The 17,845-nt window shown below is 35.0% G+C and overlaps 2 protein-coding genes across 21 annotated transcripts; one reads left to right on the top strand and one right to left on the bottom strand.

The window, feature by feature from the left end:
* The first annotated feature begins 132 nt into the window (after window positions 1-132).
* LOC113734800 (pentatricopeptide repeat-containing protein At1g62260, mitochondrial) lies at window positions 133-10,193 on the top strand. 19 transcript variants are annotated; one of them, XM_072044765.1, is made up of 9 exons: window positions 133-2,417; window positions 3,637-3,694; window positions 3,960-4,023; window positions 4,478-4,533; window positions 4,938-5,105; window positions 5,567-6,927; window positions 8,362-8,473; window positions 8,860-8,951; window positions 9,607-10,193. In XM_072044765.1, the coding sequence occupies exon 1, from the start codon at window positions 346-348 to the stop codon at window positions 2,353-2,355; it is 2,010 nt and encodes a 669-aa protein (XP_071900866.1). In that variant the 5' UTR covers window positions 133-345; the 3' UTR covers window positions 2,356-2,417; window positions 3,637-3,694; window positions 3,960-4,023; window positions 4,478-4,533; window positions 4,938-5,105; window positions 5,567-6,927; window positions 8,362-8,473; window positions 8,860-8,951; window positions 9,607-10,193. The 19 variants fall into 19 exon arrangements, 18 of the variants coding, with proteins under 18 accessions (XP_071900866.1, XP_027117303.1, XP_071900864.1 ...); XM_027261502.2 differs by lacking the exons at window positions 3,960-4,023; window positions 4,938-5,105 and having other exon boundaries at window positions 5,567-5,696; window positions 6,706-6,927; XM_072044763.1 differs by lacking the exon at window positions 3,960-4,023 and having other exon boundaries at window positions 4,975-5,105.
* Window positions 10,194-12,902: 2,709 nt separating this feature from the next.
* Window positions 12,903-14,861, bottom strand: LOC113735690 (E3 ubiquitin-protein ligase MBR2-like). 2 transcript variants are annotated; one of them, XM_072044753.1, is made up of 2 exons: window positions 13,467-14,861; window positions 12,903-13,381 (listed from the first exon to the last, which is right to left on the bottom strand). In XM_072044753.1, exon 1 carries the CDS (start codon window positions 14,643-14,645, stop codon window positions 14,148-14,150), a length of 498 nt encoding a protein of 165 aa, XP_071900854.1. In that variant the 5' UTR covers window positions 14,646-14,861; the 3' UTR covers window positions 12,903-13,381; window positions 13,467-14,147. The 2 variants fall into 2 exon arrangements, with proteins under 2 accessions (XP_071900854.1, XP_071900855.1); XM_072044754.1 differs by having other exon boundaries at window positions 13,489-14,861.
* Between the last annotated feature and the right edge of the window lie 2,984 nt (window positions 14,862-17,845).

Raw genomic sequence — 17,845 nt, 5'->3', positions numbered from 1 at the left:
AAAATCATATAAAATAATTATTTTAATAATATATTTATATTAAAGCATTATTCTTTTAATTAAATAATTTACAATTAATAAATATCTATGGTAAATGTATAAATTGAGTATTCTTATCTACATATTATATGAAACATTTTAAAAATCCGATCATATGCATAATTTTTCGACAAAATTCAAGCTAATAGCTTATACAATCTCGGTCCGAAACTTATTTTGAAAAAATGGGCCAAGATGAGGCCTTACATGTGTAAGTTTCGAATTAGTCAAGTTCAGATTAATAAGTGAAATTTTTTGCAGTTAAGTTCAGATTAGTCTCTCATTCTAAAGATCCTTAAAAACAAAATGTTCGCCCGATGGCGGAGCAATTTGATTACCTTAAACAATATTTTATTAAATTTTAGGACGACAAACTGTGAATATCAAATTGTTAATCACGACCCTGTTGTAGCTCATTGTCTTTGCAGTTTAGTCTCCAATTCTGCTTCTCAGATTCCCCGAGACCTCCAGATAATGAACAAGAATATCACACGTTTAATACGAAGTGGCCGGATTCAAGAAGCAAGAGTTTTGTTTGATGGATTAAGACTTAGAAATACAATCACATGGAATTCAATGATGAGTGGATACGTCCATAGGCGAGAAATTGCACAAGCTCGAAAACTGTTTGATGAAATGCCTGAAAGGGATGTTGTCTCGTGGAATTTGATTATTTCGGGTTATATGGGGTGTCGGGGAAGTAGATATATGCAAGAAGCAAAATACCTGTTTGATCAAATGCCGGAGAGGGATGTTGTTTCGTGGAACACGATGATTAGTGGGTACGCGAAAAATGGTAGAATAGATGAAGCAATGAGGCTTTTTATGTGTATGCCTAAGAGGAATGTTGTTTCTTGGAATGCGATCGTTTCTGGGTTGCTGCAAAATGGTGATATGAAAAGGGCGGTTGAGTTCTTTGAGAGAATGCCTGACAGGGACGCCGCTTCTTTAAGTGTTCTTGTGTCTGGTTTAATACAGAATGAAGAGTTGGATGCTGCTGCACATGTTCTGTTCAAGTATGGGACGAGGGATAGCGGGAGTGAAGATTATCTTCAAGCTTATAACGTTTTGATTGCCGGGTACGGCCAAAAGGGAAGGGTGAACGATGCCCGGAAACTTTTTGATCAAATCCCAATTTATGCTGCTGATGATAATAGGAATGGAGTTAGAAGGTTTGAGAAAAATTTGGTGTCATGGAATTCTATGATCATGTGCTATGTGAAAACTGGAGATATCATTTCTGCCAGGGAGTTATTTGATAAGATGATTGAGCGTGATTCTGTTTCGTGGAATACCATGATTAGTGGCTATGTTCAGGTACGAAATATGGAAGAAGCTTCAAGGCTTTTCTCTGAAATGCCAAGCCCAGATGCATTATCATGGAATTCAATGATCTCAGGGTTCTCCGAGTCAGGAAGCTTGGAACTTGCTCGTAATTTTTTTGAAAGGATGCCAGAGAAAAACAGGATATCTTGGAATGCAATTATTGCAGGAAGTGAGAAAAATGCAGATTATGATGGAGCCATCAAGCTTTTTATTGAGATGCAAGGAACAGAAGAAAAACCTGATCGACACACATTATCTTCACTTCTTAGCATTTGTGCCGAGTCTGTGGCAGTGGATCTGGGAATGCAAATTCATCAGTTAGTAACAAAGATTGTTGTGCCTGATATTCCGTTAAATAACTCGCTTATTACAATGTATGCTAGATGCGGGGCAATATTTGAAGCAAGAACTATTTTTGATGAGATGCAATTTGAGAAAGATGTAATCTCTTGGAATGCTATGATTGGGGGATATGCATCTCATGGTTATGCACTGGAAGCTCTTGAACTATTTGACTTGATGAAGCAACAAAGAGTGAGACCTACTTACATTACATTCATTGCAGTTCTGAATGCATGTACTCATGCTGGTCTTGTTGATCAAGGCTGGTTGCATTTTGAGGCCATGATTAATGAATTTGGTATTGAACCAAGGGTTGAACACTTTGCCTCCATTGTGGACATGATGGGTCGTTTTGGAAATGTTGAGGAAGCCTTGAACATAATTTACGCAATGTCACTTGAACCTGATAAATCTGTCTGGGGTGCATTACTAAATGCCTGTAAGGTGCACAACAATGTGGAGATAGCACAAGTAGCAGCTGAAGCTTTGTTGAGGCTAGATCCAGAGGACTCCGGCCCATATGTTTTGCTGTATAACATGTTTGTTGATGTAGAGAGATGGGATGATGCAAATAAGGTCAGGGAGTTGATGGATAAAAGTAGAATTAGAAAGGAACCAGGTTACAGTAGATTGGATTCAGGCTGCTGATAATGTCAGAAACGTCATTTCATGTACAGAGTGGTTAAAAGGCAGACAACGTTAGAACAAAGGTAATTGGGTTTATCACAAAATTAAATGTTCTCCAATTAGGCTCATTTTCTATAATTATTCACATAGCAACTTGAAAATCTGAGTGATTTTGGAACACTTTAATTATAGAAATCATATTCTGTTATATTGTATGACATTCATCTTACTCTTGTTTTTCAGTCATCCTATACTATTTCCCACATAGTTCTTGTACTGTACCTTGTTAATCTATTAAACTTACAAGTTTTGTACTTAGAATCAATTTTCTCATTTTTTTTCTTGATTATGCTTTCCCCTTGATGTTTGTATAACTTAATGAATTGACATGCACAAGTTTATTAACTTTAGAATATTTGAGAAGCATAGGCACCCTTATATTGATATGTGATACTTCATGCTTTCAAACATTCAGCAACCATATATACAGCTACTCACTTATCATGTTCCCTTTTGGAGTTTCTGTTAAAATGCTTATTCCTTATTTCATGTTCACTTGTGGGATAAATTGTAAACTTAGATACTTGTTGAACTCTAAGCTTTCCAAAAGTCAAAAAGGTCTGTTTATGCAGGATTTTTTGGTACCTTCTTTCATCATGTCACTTGTTATTTGCCTTCCACTTATCCTTCAAGAAAGTGTAAAACATATCTGTTTATTAGGGACTTTCAAAGGCTTGGCCTAATATTTAGAATATTTATGATTTTCGTCAAATACCTTGGAAAGACCAGTAAAACTTGTAATGTGTTGAACTTATATACGATGTCACGTAGTGACTCAAAAAAACTGTGAACTACTGTGGCCCCATTTTATGTTGTGATACTCATGTGAAGCTAAAGCTCCAGCAATGTTTTGATTAATAATTTACACTGCTACTTAGAAGTTTAAGTCTCAACTTAGCATGAAGGTTTTCACTCAACTTACTTTAACAGGTAAAAGAACTTGTTACATCATTAACTAAATAACAGATATAATCATCCAAGAACATAGAACATGGATTCTACTCATTCTCCATTAGAGAATAGATTTTTCTTTTTGTTTCATGAACTATTTATTAGTATCTTCTTTGATCTTTCTGTTCTACCCTTTAATGTCTGATTCTTGTTCCCTTGCTGACCATAAGCTATTTTAGGAGTCCTCTTTATGTCCCTCTTCTTGCCTCCTCTTGTTAATCTTTCTAATTGTACAAACTTGATGCCTATGATCTGATTGATGACCAATTTAGTTCATTTATTATTGAATAGGCCTGATAATAATCATGAAATATTCCATTCTCAAGCACAGAGGTAGCAATCTCACAAGGTATGCACAATATTTATTTCTAATGTTTTAGTTATAAAGTACATGTTCAAGTTCCAACACGTACATGTACACCTGCTCAATGTGTGGGCCACAATGGATCAAGTCAGTATAACAATTTAATTACAAGTTAGTCTCCCCTGCCACCTCACTGAACAACTCCCTTAGCTAATTCCACTAGGAGGTCTCTCTTTTCTCACGCTTCTGGCTGGTAATTTTCCCCTTTCTCTACAACCACTGGTCATTACTTCCTCCTTATTCTCTCCAGTCTCTGCTACCCTTGGTGTACTGTCCCCAACTCATACTCTTGCTCCCCTTTCCGAACACGTAAGGTAATTGTTGTAAGATAAGTAGTTTAGCTGTTTTATTTTTATTTTTTATTTTATCCTATACATATATATAATATATTTAGCCTATAGTATAAGCGTGAAGGACCTCTAGCCACGTCAGATTTGGTCATCCGCCCATGTGTCATAAGGGGATTGGCTTCCTGATGACGTGGCAAGAGGAGATTGGTGGCAAGTTTGACCAAGAGTTTGTCCTAGGGCTTCTTGTCTTCTTTCCCTTCATTCTTCTCCGCTGCTTCGTTCCTCTCCGAAGCTCCTCTCCCCTTCCTTTTTTCTTTTATTTTCTTTGTTCCTTTCTTCCCATTCTTGTTTTTCTTTTTTATATTTGGTACTTCCTTCTTCTCTGTCTTCCCTTCCCGTTTCCCCTCCCTTTTTCCCTTTCTTCTCTTTTCTTTTTTGAGTTATATGATTCTAATTGATTTTTTTCCCTTGTCATTAGAATTGGTCTGGATTTGAAGCTATGAAACGCATGAGACACAGAAATCATCTTGATCGGTATGCTCCAATATTTCCCTAAATTTTTACACTGTCCTTGATTCAAAAAAGAAAGCCATTTTTCCTGCTAGGATTTGTTAATCTTTTGATTAATAACCCAGAGGTTTGAAATACTATTCTTCCATCTCCTTCTTTGAGCCAAAAAAAAAAAAAAGGCTGCAGTAAAATCTCCATCTTAATCCATCCAAAAGCACCAAAAGTCGGAAGTATTTGTAAACCTAGAGATCCGGTGTTTTTTCTTTTCTTCTTGAGTATGCTTCTGAGTTTTGGTTCAACCTTCTCTTTTCCTTTTGCTGTAATGCAACGTTTCTCCATCATTTGCCATAGGAAATGACTTCAGAACCCTAACCCTAGATTTTAGTGTATACAGGTCTATTTTCTATTTCATCTATGTATATTTGTAGAGCCATGAAGTAACATATGAGTGAGCAATTGTACCAGAAAACTTGTTTATCGAAGCAGCTGATATAATGTGAAATGGGGGTTTTGTGAGGAAGAGCCTATCAAGGGAGAGAGGTTGTGAATTGGGTTAAATTTTGTTGCCTGGTCCCTTGATCACCATTTACATCAAGGTTCAGCTCTAAACACTACTCATGTTTACATTAAAGTGGAGTTAAAATTTTGTTGTGATTGCTTTAATGTACACTTTTAGAATTTACAATGTGTAGTAAGTCTTTAAGAAGAAGAGTGGTACATGTGATTTCTTGGACATATAGATTCTCATGCAGATGGTTAAGAAATTATCGAAAAGTGGACTATATTTCTTTGTTGAGTAAGCTAATTGTTAATAATCAAATCCTACTTTTTAAGATTTTTATTCTGCTAGGGGCGTATTGGCCCATCACTATTTGGTTTTCATGCAGTGATAGTTGACAGTTATTAGCATTTGTTTCCTACTGTATCTGTTAGACTAGGGGTCGGAGGAATGGATTACGTTTACCATATTCTAACTTAATTATCCCCTCTTTTAGTTAGTAACTGGCTCTCCATATGGTTAGTTTATGATTATGAACCGTTGGTTGCCAAATTTCAGGTTACATAGCAAGAAAATGCTTTCAAATGAAACCATTTTGCATGATGGACCTCTGGATTCTTGGTTGAGATGGTGGTGTCTTTTGAAGGTCCATAACCAATGCCATGAATAAGTATAATTTACAATAAAGGTCTGTGACTTTTGCTGCTTTATAAAGAGAGGCTGCTTTGTTTATTCTAAAAGTACTTGGACGGAAATTTATATGAAAAATGAAGCTACTATATACATAGACCAAACTATCAAAGTTGTCTATCAAAGTGCGTTCATCTTATTTTCTACTCTTGAAGTTGCAGACATAGAAGTTTTATGTCAAACTGGTTTGTTAATTTGCATGCTACTCGTCTTATTTAGAAGATCCTCCTTTAAAGAAATTTTGAAAGTCAGTCTCTGCCAAGCCGTCTTCATATACCTATGAACTAAATCTTGGAGTGGAGAACTATAAATCTCTCTCCAAGCATTCTGTTTTTTTATCAAGAAAAGTTTTGCTTTTGGTTGAGTTAAAATATGTACTTTATAGGAATCATAGAAGTTCAAGTTCATGTCTCAATATTCTGCAAAACTAATTTTGTCATTTCACCTATTTATTATGAATTCCTTGACTATGGTGACTTTTGATTGATTTTCTGAATTTTATTTTTTTGATTCTTGGCTGATAGCAGTCGGAATTTTGGAGTCAATTTTATCCTTGACCATGATTTTTTACTTTTCCAGGTCTGTTGTTTTGTTTCTCAGAGATCTGGTATTTATAAAGTTCATGTTATGTTCTAAAAATTTTCTCCCTTAAGCGATTTTTTTCAGTTTCCTGCAGTCAAGAAAAGAAAATATTAACTAGATTTGGCCATGTGGTATGGGTACTGTATAACTCCACTTTCTCTTTTTATCTTTCTCCTCCACTGTCTCGTGATCTCCTAGAAATTCCATATAGTACTACTATATTTTTTTCCTTCTTCGGAACCCTTTTTTGGTTTCTACAGATCCATTTTTCCTGGTTACAAGATGAGGAATTGAGATATACAACCAAGGGATGGTTTTTATCCCGCTTTTTTTTTGGGAGTGGTGCACGATTCACCTGACAAGGTCATATACATATCTATACTTATTATCCCCTTTTTCTAATGAGCTTCCTTTCGATTGATCAGCATCAAAGGGAATACCCACAACAATACATCAAGATATTACCTGAAATACACTTATATGCAAACACTATCTGGCTGGAAAATAGAAAACTCAATTCCAAGTGCAGTACATAAGTCCCGATTGGCCTTTGTGCGAGCTACTCTATTCCATTCTGTTATGACTGCTCTGATGTCTGCAAGTGCATAATGAAGCACTCCATCATCAGGATTGATGATATTGGACCGGTAAATCTGACTAAACTCAAGCTTTTCTTTTCTTTCATGGTGACTTCTCAGATTAAGAAACTCGATTGCAGATTTAGAATGCTTTAATTATGTATTGTATGTGAAATTTGGTGAATTTGCAAAACTTTTTCTTATGTAGTCTCTCATTTGGGGTTTTTATTTCTCATGGCTGTCGGCCTTATAAAATCTGACAATGGCCTGGAAAATGTTAATATAGAGGTACTAAATTTGTCTTTAAGATTTAATTGTGAGTTGCCATATCTGTCTTTGTAAAATTTTGGCTGCTATTTATGCCATTGGGTCACATTAGGTCAAATGTAAGTGGGCATTTTTGGTTGGGAACCACAGTGTACACATTTTTAGGAACTATGTTAACAAAATGGCACTTCTCACATGTGCAGAAACATCTCATCAGAGGTTGTTTTCATTAGGTGGAAATCAAAATGTTGATATTTTGGATAGTTAATTTTAGTGTAAATTTTTGTTTGTTTGAATGGTGTTATTTTCATTGACCTTGCTATATTATGCATGGAAGTGGTAATTAGGTTTATGGATCTAGCAAATTCAATGTTTAATTTGTTTTGGTCTCTAATTTGTGGGGAATTTTATTAGATTCATTTACTAATCATGAAGGAAAAAAAGCTGCCATAGTTGTTGCCATCTTTTAGCCCATAGTGGTCCTTAAGGTATTAGTTTCTTGTGCAATTTTTTGTGGTGATTGAATTTTAAGGTATTGGCTTATCCTCTATGATTCTCTATTCCATTATATAGGCGAATCAGCTCTGGGTATAACTATTACATAGCTGATAAAGAATTGAATAATAAATCTTGTATTCCCGCATTTTTTCCACTATTTGGACATTTGGAACGTCAGGCGCCTAACAATATAATAGTTAAAATTTATGTGATATGCTTTAAGAACAGAATCAGTAGTTAATATATATGATGATCAGGTTCTTATGCTTGTTCAATTTAATTTTGGTGTTCCTTTCCTTAAGTGAGATCCTTCTTTGTCTTATGACGCATTTTCACATGGTGGATGATGGCTAATCATCAACCTTCTGCTTGTCGAGAATTAGAAATCCTTTTGTTTCAATTGACTTTAGTGTCTCTCCTCAATTTTTGAAGATAAAACTAATTATAGCTTTTTGTAAGGTTAAAACTTTACTACAATGTATGCTTTCTTAATAATAGCCATCAATGGCTCTCAAATTTTTGAAGATCAACTAATTATAGCCAACAGAGATAGCATGTTCAAGCACTTGAATGTTCTCTTTAATATGTGCAACCGGCACCTATACTTTTCAAGGGATTGTTCGCTCCCTGAACATAGAAAATAATTTAGTAATTTAGGCTGCAATTGTCTTTTGCTTCACTCAACTTGATTCTTCTTGAAGATCTGTATGCAAATTCATTTTTTTTTCTAATTTGTAGGTTCTGAAGGTGCTTTCAGCCTATTCTACAGCAGATTCTGCTAATCCGAACTAACCTGTCAAGCCTTCCATCCCTTTCTGGATCTGCTATTTCATTAGTTTCAATTCTGCAGGTTTGTTCTTTCCATTGCTTGTTTAGTAATTTTCAAGATGTATAATCAAAGTGGATTTTGATAATTTGTTGTAAAACAATCTTCAGACTTTATCTGGTTCTGCTATTTAATGTTTGGCCGAGCTTTCCCTTTTCATGATAACATGTAGCTGGCCTAATTATCTTCACACAAGCATAACTGTTTCTACTACATTTCCCTTCACTTAAATTGCTTTTGTAATTGTCAAGCATTTTTAGTTTCAAATATCAATAAGAAATTGATATCAGCACCAGTAGCTATACAACACAATATGTCTTAGAGAAGGTGTAATCTTAGCTTACAATGAATGATTACCGCTTCATTTCAATTTATATGTATGTTACAGGTATTTGTATTGAACTGTGCAGGGGCATTACGGCTTCATTTCTTTACTGATTTAAGAATGAGCAACTTCTTCAAATGATAAAGGGCCAACTGAGAATTCAAAGTTCTGAGAAAGGTGGTTCCCCCCCCCCCCCCCCCCCAACCCCCAAAACCCCAAAAATTTCAAACTTACAATATTCAGAGTAAAGAAGAGTAAATAGAACGTTAAGGTTGAACTGACCATTCATCTAATCATTCTTCAAAATTATTTCCCTTCTTCAATAAGCTGTCTTGGGTGTCTAATCATTACTTTTTTCCCCTTGATATCAATTGCATTGAATTAATCCAAAAGATTCAGAAGTATGTGAAGATACTTTTGTATGCTTCCCCAACTCAGCAAAATCGCTCACATACCTGTCAAAACAGGACTGCAACTGACTATGCATGGATCTTTATTTGACATTTTTTGATTCTTGATTCACCAAGTTTTATGACTTTAAGGCTCTCTCTGATGTTTACAAGTTATTGATAGTCTAGAATCATTCTACTTATGGCCAATTAGAAATACTTTTTTCCCTTTTTGTCAATCTGTTCAATTGGCACGGGTGTGGGTTTTGTCTTACTAAATAGATTTTCTCTTTATACTGCATGTACATGCATTCCATTATTCGTTTGAATATGCTGTAAAAGAAATTTATTGATGTTAAATGTCCTTTTCTAGGAACTGACAACTCGCTTTGTAGTTTTTATCAAGAAAAAAGAAACTTATTGTCGATAAATGTCTTTTTCAGGAACTGCCAATTTGCTTTGTGGTTTTTATTCAAGAAATGCTTCTCAAGTCTTAGGAATCCCAGTAGCATGTCTACAATTATTGTCTAATATACTTAGCCTACCATCTGCATGATAAATGCAAGATCCAGGTTGAAATCTGTCAAGGGGGCTGGACTTACCGACTGACTCACTCTTTTTAAGGTTTACAAGGAATTGTTGGAAAATTGGGATGATCTACACCCTATCAAATTACATTTCAGTCATCGCTCTGGAGATGGCATTCGTGATGGCAGTTATTGCCTCAAGTCATTCTTAGGCACCCAGAGTTAAATTTAATTGAAGTTCGAGTGAAGCAAGTTTTCTGAAGCACATGATGATGTTCTTGATACACACCAAAGTAGCTGACAGGAGATGATTGTACTCATGGAAATTTTAGATTCCGGTTGGGAGAGTAGCAAAGGGTTCTATTAATGAAATTCTGAATACAACTCTAAACATGGTTATTTATTTAAGGAGCCATGTATTGGTAGATAAGTAGATTACCCTTAATGAAAGTGTTTTAGCGACCTTTAAGAGGCTTATATAATTTCTACTCCAATGTTCATCATGTTCTCTCTTTACCTTTTTCTAAACTGATAATGTTTACAATTGACTCATAATAATATGTCATTATTTTGTTATAATTATTGCCATGTTCTTTCAATATGTATTCATACCACAAACGTTTTTTAATAGCTAATTATGAATACGACTTGCAATAATTTATAAAATTTTTAACTATGGATTTGTTTGGATTGCATTTTTCTGGATTTTTTGTAAAAAAATTACTATAGCGATTTGATATATGTGAGGTAAAAAGGTGATAAGAAAATGTGTTCACAAAAAACGTAACAATTTTTCTGAGAAATATAGCAATCCAAACGGGGGTGGGCTTGACTCAACATACTTGGCTAATATGATATTTTGAACATCAAGTTATCTAAGTCGTTACTACTAATTATGAATTATCTATTTTGTTTTCAAAAAAAAAAAAAAAAAACAACTACAATGGACTTTATGCTGGCCATATGACGTATATAACTTTACACTGTGCATATGCGCGGTGAACCCCTCCTAGTATATATATACACTTTCAATAAATTACTTTTGTATTTAATTGTCTTCTTATTGGTACAAAAAGGTAAGGAAAGCCTGGTTAGTTTTTCAAGCAAAGATGGACAAAATTTATTTATGTTTTGAAATTACAATTTCGTTTCTTGTATCTGCAGTAAATTTGCATCAATCACTCCAGTGTTTCGAGTAACAATATCTCCGACTCTTTACAATTTAGTTTGAAATATTCTACCACACAGTGGGCTTGAAAACCTGCAGATTGAGAAAAGGGACAAAACATGTTAATTAACAGAAAACAAGCACTTTTTTCTCCAATAACTGAAATAAAGCACCCTTTAAATTGTCTACATGGTACTTATCATTTGCTTTATCCCCAACTCTATTCGATGTCCCTAACCTTTTGTCAGAATTCCCTTGGGGTGAAGCTGCTCCTCCCAAAGTGATTATACTGAGTTGTTTCTTCATCTGACTTTGATCTGGGTAAATCCTTTTGCTTGAACTTAAAAATACATTGTCATGTGTTAAGCAAATTTCTTAAACCCATCCTTTCAATTGGTATATATGTATGTACTTGCAGCCATAGTAAGATTAAAGATTGTGATTGCACCAGATACTTCACATCAGTTATGAAGTTTTCTTTGGACCGAGCAAAGCATGCCTGGGATAGCTTTGAAGTGCCTGCTGGTTTTGGTATTGTGGATAAGAGGAATAATATTACTGTTTCTGAAAGAAATCAATCCACTGGGAGCAAAATTGCTACAGGCACGTAGAGATGGAAGCAGTCAATCTCCTCCTGAACCAGTGGCGGACAATTGGACTTTCAAGGCCTTAAGTTGCTGCTAAGTGTTCAAACTGCACACTTTATGTCATATGTGAACCATGTATAACATGTGCTGCAGCCTTAATCATTTCTTGGTATTAAACAAGAGCATTATGGTTGGGTGAATGATATATTTGGAGGCCGTGGATCGATATTGTCATGGCATTCTGGTAGCTCCAAGACATCCACTGGTCCTGGAGATCAGTAGAGGAAGGATTTCAGGTGCCAATAAGGAATGATGGCATTAGAGGTCCTCTCTCTTCCGCAGACTTTCTATGCAGCAGGAATTATTAGGAGCCTCGTATACCACAAAGTCAAATTAGTTTAGAACTAAAAATTCTCGTGTAAATCAATGTATATGTGCTTATTTTGGCTAATAAGCTGTTAAAATGCTACTCTAATCATATAGATTTTTTTACAATTGGTTGCTCAGTTTTGAAGTAATGCATTAAGTTCTCTTGCTCTGTAATCGCCTTCTAGAATCTGCCTTTTGTAGATCTCATGTGACATTTGTAGCTAGATAGTTTAAAAGCTAAAACAACCAACAATCAGATACTGTGATTTGATTGCTGAAGTTAAGGAAAGGGAAGGGATCGATTTGTAGTTATGACGCAAATAAATACTATTTTGGCTCTGCATTTTCAAGATCATACTCATCCTCACAACATGTTTTTGTTTCTCCGTTTAGCTGAACTGCAATTTAGTTACTCATAGATCACCAAAACCATATGCCATAGTTAGCTCTGCTGCTCCATCACCCAGAAATGGTTAACACATACATAATTGGTATCTTTAGCTATCCCCAGTCATGAGCAACACTTCAAGGAAAATTCATGCTGAAGCTCACAGATTTCAGCTACATTTTTTATTAGATTATATACAGAATCTAAGTTCAGTCAGAGAAGAAGAAAATTAATCTCTTCTTGTTCTCTCCATCTACGAAAGGTCAGTCCTAATGAGGATTAGATTGCCAACTTATCCTCTATGATATCATTTATCCTGACTGTTTGTACCAAGGCTCTTTGGGAAATCAGCAAAATGTCATTTCGTAAAACTGATTTGGGAAAGGTGTACAGCAGCCCAACTTGATTCATGTTCTGTTTTTTTTTTTTTTGGTTGTCAATCGCCACATATCTACATCTACTAACCTACAGGGAAGGGAACGAATCTGATAGAGGTCCAAGAATTCATAGCTACGCTTCAATTATCCTATCCATTGAAGTTGATGATCATGAGTTCTTGGATACGTGTTCATGACAAATAGGATGTGAGGGAGAACGTGTGTTGGATCATGTGCGTAGTAAAATTGGGTAGGCGACATGCTATGTGGCTTGCGTTCATCACGACATTTCTCAAGTCGCTTCATTATAAGTAAGTGCATGATTTGAAGATAAATCGCCTTTAAGAGAGGGGGAATGGTACAAATCTGGTTGCTGCCAAGTGTTTGAGACCTATCTACCTTTGCATCTTCATTGTTCCTGAAGAGTTCTAGCAAAACATTCAAGAGGACCTTCAAAGGTGCTGTTCAACCTTGTTAAAAGTCATTCTACAATGAAGAGGACAACTTTTGCATATTCATCATATGTGTCCATTCAGGCGCCTGAAGGTGTATGGTTGGATGGTCAGAGGAGATGCTCAAAAGAAGTACAGAAAAAAACGTTCCAAAGTGCTCCAAAGAGGATCCCCGGATGGATCCGCGCGCACGGATCCCCTCTAGGCAACGGTTCTGAAGGTGTCCAGTTTCATTCTTCTTGGTTCAAACTTCTGCCTCGGATCTGGCCCATATGCTCTAATTTGAGCAGATTTGTCCAAGCAAAGAATGGTCTCTTAAGTCATTAATTATCTACAGGCTTTTCAACATTCTATGTTGATGAAATTTAAGAAGTCAGTCATTAACAGTACTGAGTAATTAAATTCGAAAACTAAGGATGAGAAGATTATTAAAACCTCATAACGCCAAAAACGATACCATCTACTACAAGAAAGCATCCCCCAGTTCTATGCAGTGAGTAATTCCTCCCACGAAGAAGGGTGTAGAAAGCCAATTGCCAATCCAAAAATATCTGCAATAGAACTTGTATAAGGTCCCCTAGATGAGGATAATAACCACCTTGCTGCCAATATTTAGATCCAATATTTCTGTTTTCCTGCTCAATATATTGCTCAAAGTATAAAGTTCATTGAGCAATCAACAATTTGAACAGAGAAAAGATGGGATTTTATTATACTCAAATTTCATTACTAAATCAGTAGCAGCTGGAAACAGAATTGAAGGCCAAGTAGAGGAAATCCCTCAGTTTGAATAGGCATATTGGTGCAAATAATGCTTATAAGAACAAAAGAAGTTGGCAACAACTACAAGTTGTCACTATCAATTATACAAAAATTTCAAGAAGGCATTTGAACTTAGGGTCCACAAATCATGTATCACCCCAACTAATATCTGAAGAAAAGTAAATCTAAGTCTCCAGATTTAAACAATGAAAATTCTTGTATGCAACTCCCGTATACAGAGCAGTCTTTCCCATACCACCCATTTACTAACTAAAATTAACCAAATAAGTATTAAAAGTACCTAAATGTAGTATAATCAAAAAACAGGTAAATCAGTTTCAAAAAATCCCCATTCTACTTATCTAAAGAGATGCTTTCAAATTGAGGGTCCGGTTCTTGAATAGCTTTGCGTTTGCAAACAGGGCAAAAATTTCTCTGCACCAACCATCTTCTTATACAGTCAACATGATACTCGTGTCCACATCCCAGTGCTCCCAGCATCTCCTCATCTTCGTATTCACCCTGGCAAACCACACAGATTTCTTCAAAGCCTTCATCATCATCTGCAACCTCTTCTTGATGACGACTTCTTCTTCTGATCTTTAGTTGCTGGATTATGTTATCTTCTCGCAACCCACTACTTATCATAAGATTACCAGTACTATAACCATTGTCTTGCCCCATTAGCCCTTCCTCCTGCAAGCTGATCAAGTCAGCCTCCAAAGCATAAGGAAACAGATCATCAGCAAAAGAAATCAGTTCCCTTAAACTAGCAGTAGGATAGAGAGGTTGCAGAGCCATTAATTGCTGGTAGAGCGTGGAATTAGGTCTCTCATTATGGTCGAAATCCATTGCTGATTCCTCAGTCAGATCAGTAATCGGTGGTTCTTGAACGTGGCTAGTTGTACAACCCTGGGGAGTATTACAGCAGTTTTGATATCTGAAGAATTGAGGAAGAAACAAAGGGCAAATTAACGGGAATCTGCAGAGAGGATGGAATGATTAAATTCAAGAAACAGGTTTTACTGCAAATATTGCTTAAGTATGTTTGTTTATATAGTGAGGATTTAACCGACGTTACAGAATCCGAAGTCAATAAGGAAAGGGAATTTGTCTGGAGTTAGAGTATCTTCCCCACACGTAATATTTGTACTTTTAGCGCACTTTCCTCGCGAGACAATCAGATAAAAACATGCATTTAGTATTAGAATTAATTGTACTTTGCACCCCTGAACTATCTTCACACTGTGCTTTGCACCCTACACTTTAATTTCAGCAATTAGCTACCTTCTACTCCCAATTTTTTGCATGATAAAAAATGGAGCTAAATCAAACGGAAAAAAGAAGTCATGTGATCAATTTACCCTCTATTTCTTTTGACTGAACTTCCACAAGAATGCATAAGAGTCAAGTATTTAGGAAATAATCAATCTTTTATACACTGACAATGTGTACACTTTCACCATTAGATAAACGACACATAATCCGAATTTGAATTTTTGAAATACAAATTTTGTATATATGTCGTGCATTCAACCATGATAATGTATACACTATCAGTGTGTATAAGATTTCATCTTTAGAAGATACTAACTCTTCTCCTCTTCCTTTATTTTCATCTTCTTCTTGTTAAAAAATTCAAATAGATGGTAGAAAACCATGACTACAATTGCCATTGTAAGGGAAAAAAATATTCCCCCACCAAATGGCCTGCTAAAGGGTTTTAGTCTTAGCAATACCATACCATATAGCATCGCCCAGGAGGAACTGGTGGTTTGGAGTCCTGGACGAGGAAGGCAAGAATGTCCAAAAATTATAGGACCCCTAATCAATCCACGGCTATTAAGCGCTTTTTTGTGTACCATCTGCTTCGACACCAATTTCAATTTCTCTTTTTCATTTGCATTTCTTTGTTTTGATTATTATTTTTTATATTTCTTTTGTAAAAATTCCTGAGGATTTGTGTCATCTTTTTGGTGTTCAAGAATCTTTTTTTTAATCTTAGTTTTGCCAAGTACTAATGTTCTTCAATTTCTTTCTGATCCTATTCCAAGAAGATACTTTTTTTTTGTCACTTGTAATCAATTTTTTTTTTGGCGGTTCAAGAATCCTTTGCTAACAATCGGTTGATTTTTCCGCTTTTGCTTTCATATGTTTTGGTGCTTGTTTGGTACAATGTTAGTTAAATCTTTGAGCCACATTTTAATTTTTTTCCCGAAAGGCACATTTTAGGGACAAAAGAAGCAAAAAGTTTGAAAGGGTCATTTTGCCAATTAGTACCAGATGAAATCTGCTACGATGCGCCGGAAGTTGTGTTATTGTAGTGGAGTACTGAAAATTAAAAGTTGAACGTAGTTAGTTGCGGAAATTGAAAGTTTAGGATGCACACTCCGATTTGGCAGTAGTTGAGGGTGCAAAATACAATTAATAGTTCATATTACAATAAGATCCCTTGGGCTTTATAAAATTACGGTCAACCGCTCTAACATCACAATGCATATAACGAATGGCCTCTTCCGTTAGGAATTTTGTTTTATTATTATTATTTTTTTGTTAACCATACACACCCCATACAAATTACAAATTGCACAAGAGATGCAATACATAAATATTCATGGTGTTTTATACATAAATATTCATGGTGTTTTATACCTTTTTTTCCTTATTTCTGCTTATTAAATTTGATTGGTTCTGTTTAAAGGTAGATGCAGTGTTCATTGGATATTCAAAATTTCTACAATGCAGATTATCTGTTTGACAAAAATGCCTGAATGATGAGATTTGTAAACCTTTTTTCACTTATAAGGGCAAATTTTTACATGTCAGTTCAGGATTTGAAGTTTGACAATTAGAAGTTTATGTATCTAAATAACTTAATTGTTTTAACAAGTGCGTCTTTATTAAATCATAAGTCTATCAAAGTTGTGCAGAATAAAGCGTGACTTAATAACCAATTAACGTTTTTGACATTTTCTATGTTGTTAAATCTAATCTGTGCTATAAAGATGGTTGAACTAACCAAAAAATTGGATTTGCACTTTTTAAGTTTGAAATTCATGGCTCATGGGAAAAATGAACTCAGGATTAGTGAATGTTTCCTATTGCCCTTAGTGAACTAAGGAAATTATAAGTAATATGTTTAACATATTTTACTATATAAATGTGAACCCATGAAGAAAACTAAAAATAAGTAATAGCTATATGCAGAAGGCGTATATTAGAATGTCCAAACGGACAAGGACTCAGTACAATTGTATTTTGTGCAATTATGTCCGGTCGTTGTACATATTTACATTTTTTGTGTACAAATACATCATAATATTGTACTAAATATGTGTCAAATATTTTATTCACGTACACCACTTTTACTTCAAATATAATAATGTAATGTCATTGTGCACTAAATAATATAAAAGGTATAATAGTCATACCAAACCGTACCCGACTCCAACTGCATTAGGTTTTTTTTTTTTTTTTTTTTTCCAAACGATAGGAAATAAACCGCACTAGCCCCTCTCCCCAAATAGACGCTCCCTTGCAACAGTTATTAAAATGACAAACCAAAGTTAAGGTTATGCACAAAACAACAAAAGCCTCAAACTTTTCAACTTTTTATTCAAAATGATGAGAACTTCTATTACTTTAAACTTGCTCGTGAAACTTGGTGGAATCCCTATATTTATTTAAATTCTCTAATAACAACATTACAAAATTTTTAGGGCCAAATAGTAGTATTTTTTTCTTTCTTTTCTGCTCTAAACTTCAATTGGACGTATTTGTATAAAAGATAATTGTGTTCTGTTGGTGGGTGCTGATGACTTACTGGTGCTGTTATGTAAAGATGGTTTTATTTGCTCTAAACTTTAATTTGTGCATGAAAACTATCCTCATATGAGTGAATTATGGGTCACTATGACTGAGTTAACTTTTGTGTTTATATGGGCTAGGAAAATTTTTATTTTTTCTTATTAAGATTGTAATTTTTAGAGAGCTATTTGAATTGATTAGTTGGTCATTTACAATATTTAGATATTGCTTGGAAGTCTCTTGAG

Source organism: Coffea arabica, chromosome 3e, assembly GCF_036785885.1.
Source record: "Coffea arabica cultivar ET-39 chromosome 3e, Coffea Arabica ET-39 HiFi, whole genome shotgun sequence".
Taxonomy (NCBI): domain Eukaryota; kingdom Viridiplantae; phylum Streptophyta; class Magnoliopsida; order Gentianales; family Rubiaceae; genus Coffea; species Coffea arabica.
The sequence above is the reverse complement of the archived record's forward strand: the minus strand, read 5'-3'. Positions and strand labels throughout refer to the sequence as shown.

Bases quoted from the DNA above. Each gene is read 5' to 3' on its own strand.
- LOC113735690 (XM_072044753.1), bottom strand. From the start codon at position 14,645: ATGGATTTCGACCATAATGAGAGACCTAATTCCACGCTCTACCAGCAA.
- LOC113734800 (XM_027261509.2), top strand. From the start codon at position 346: ATGTTCGCCCGATGGCGGAGCAATTTGATTACCTTAAACAATATTTTA.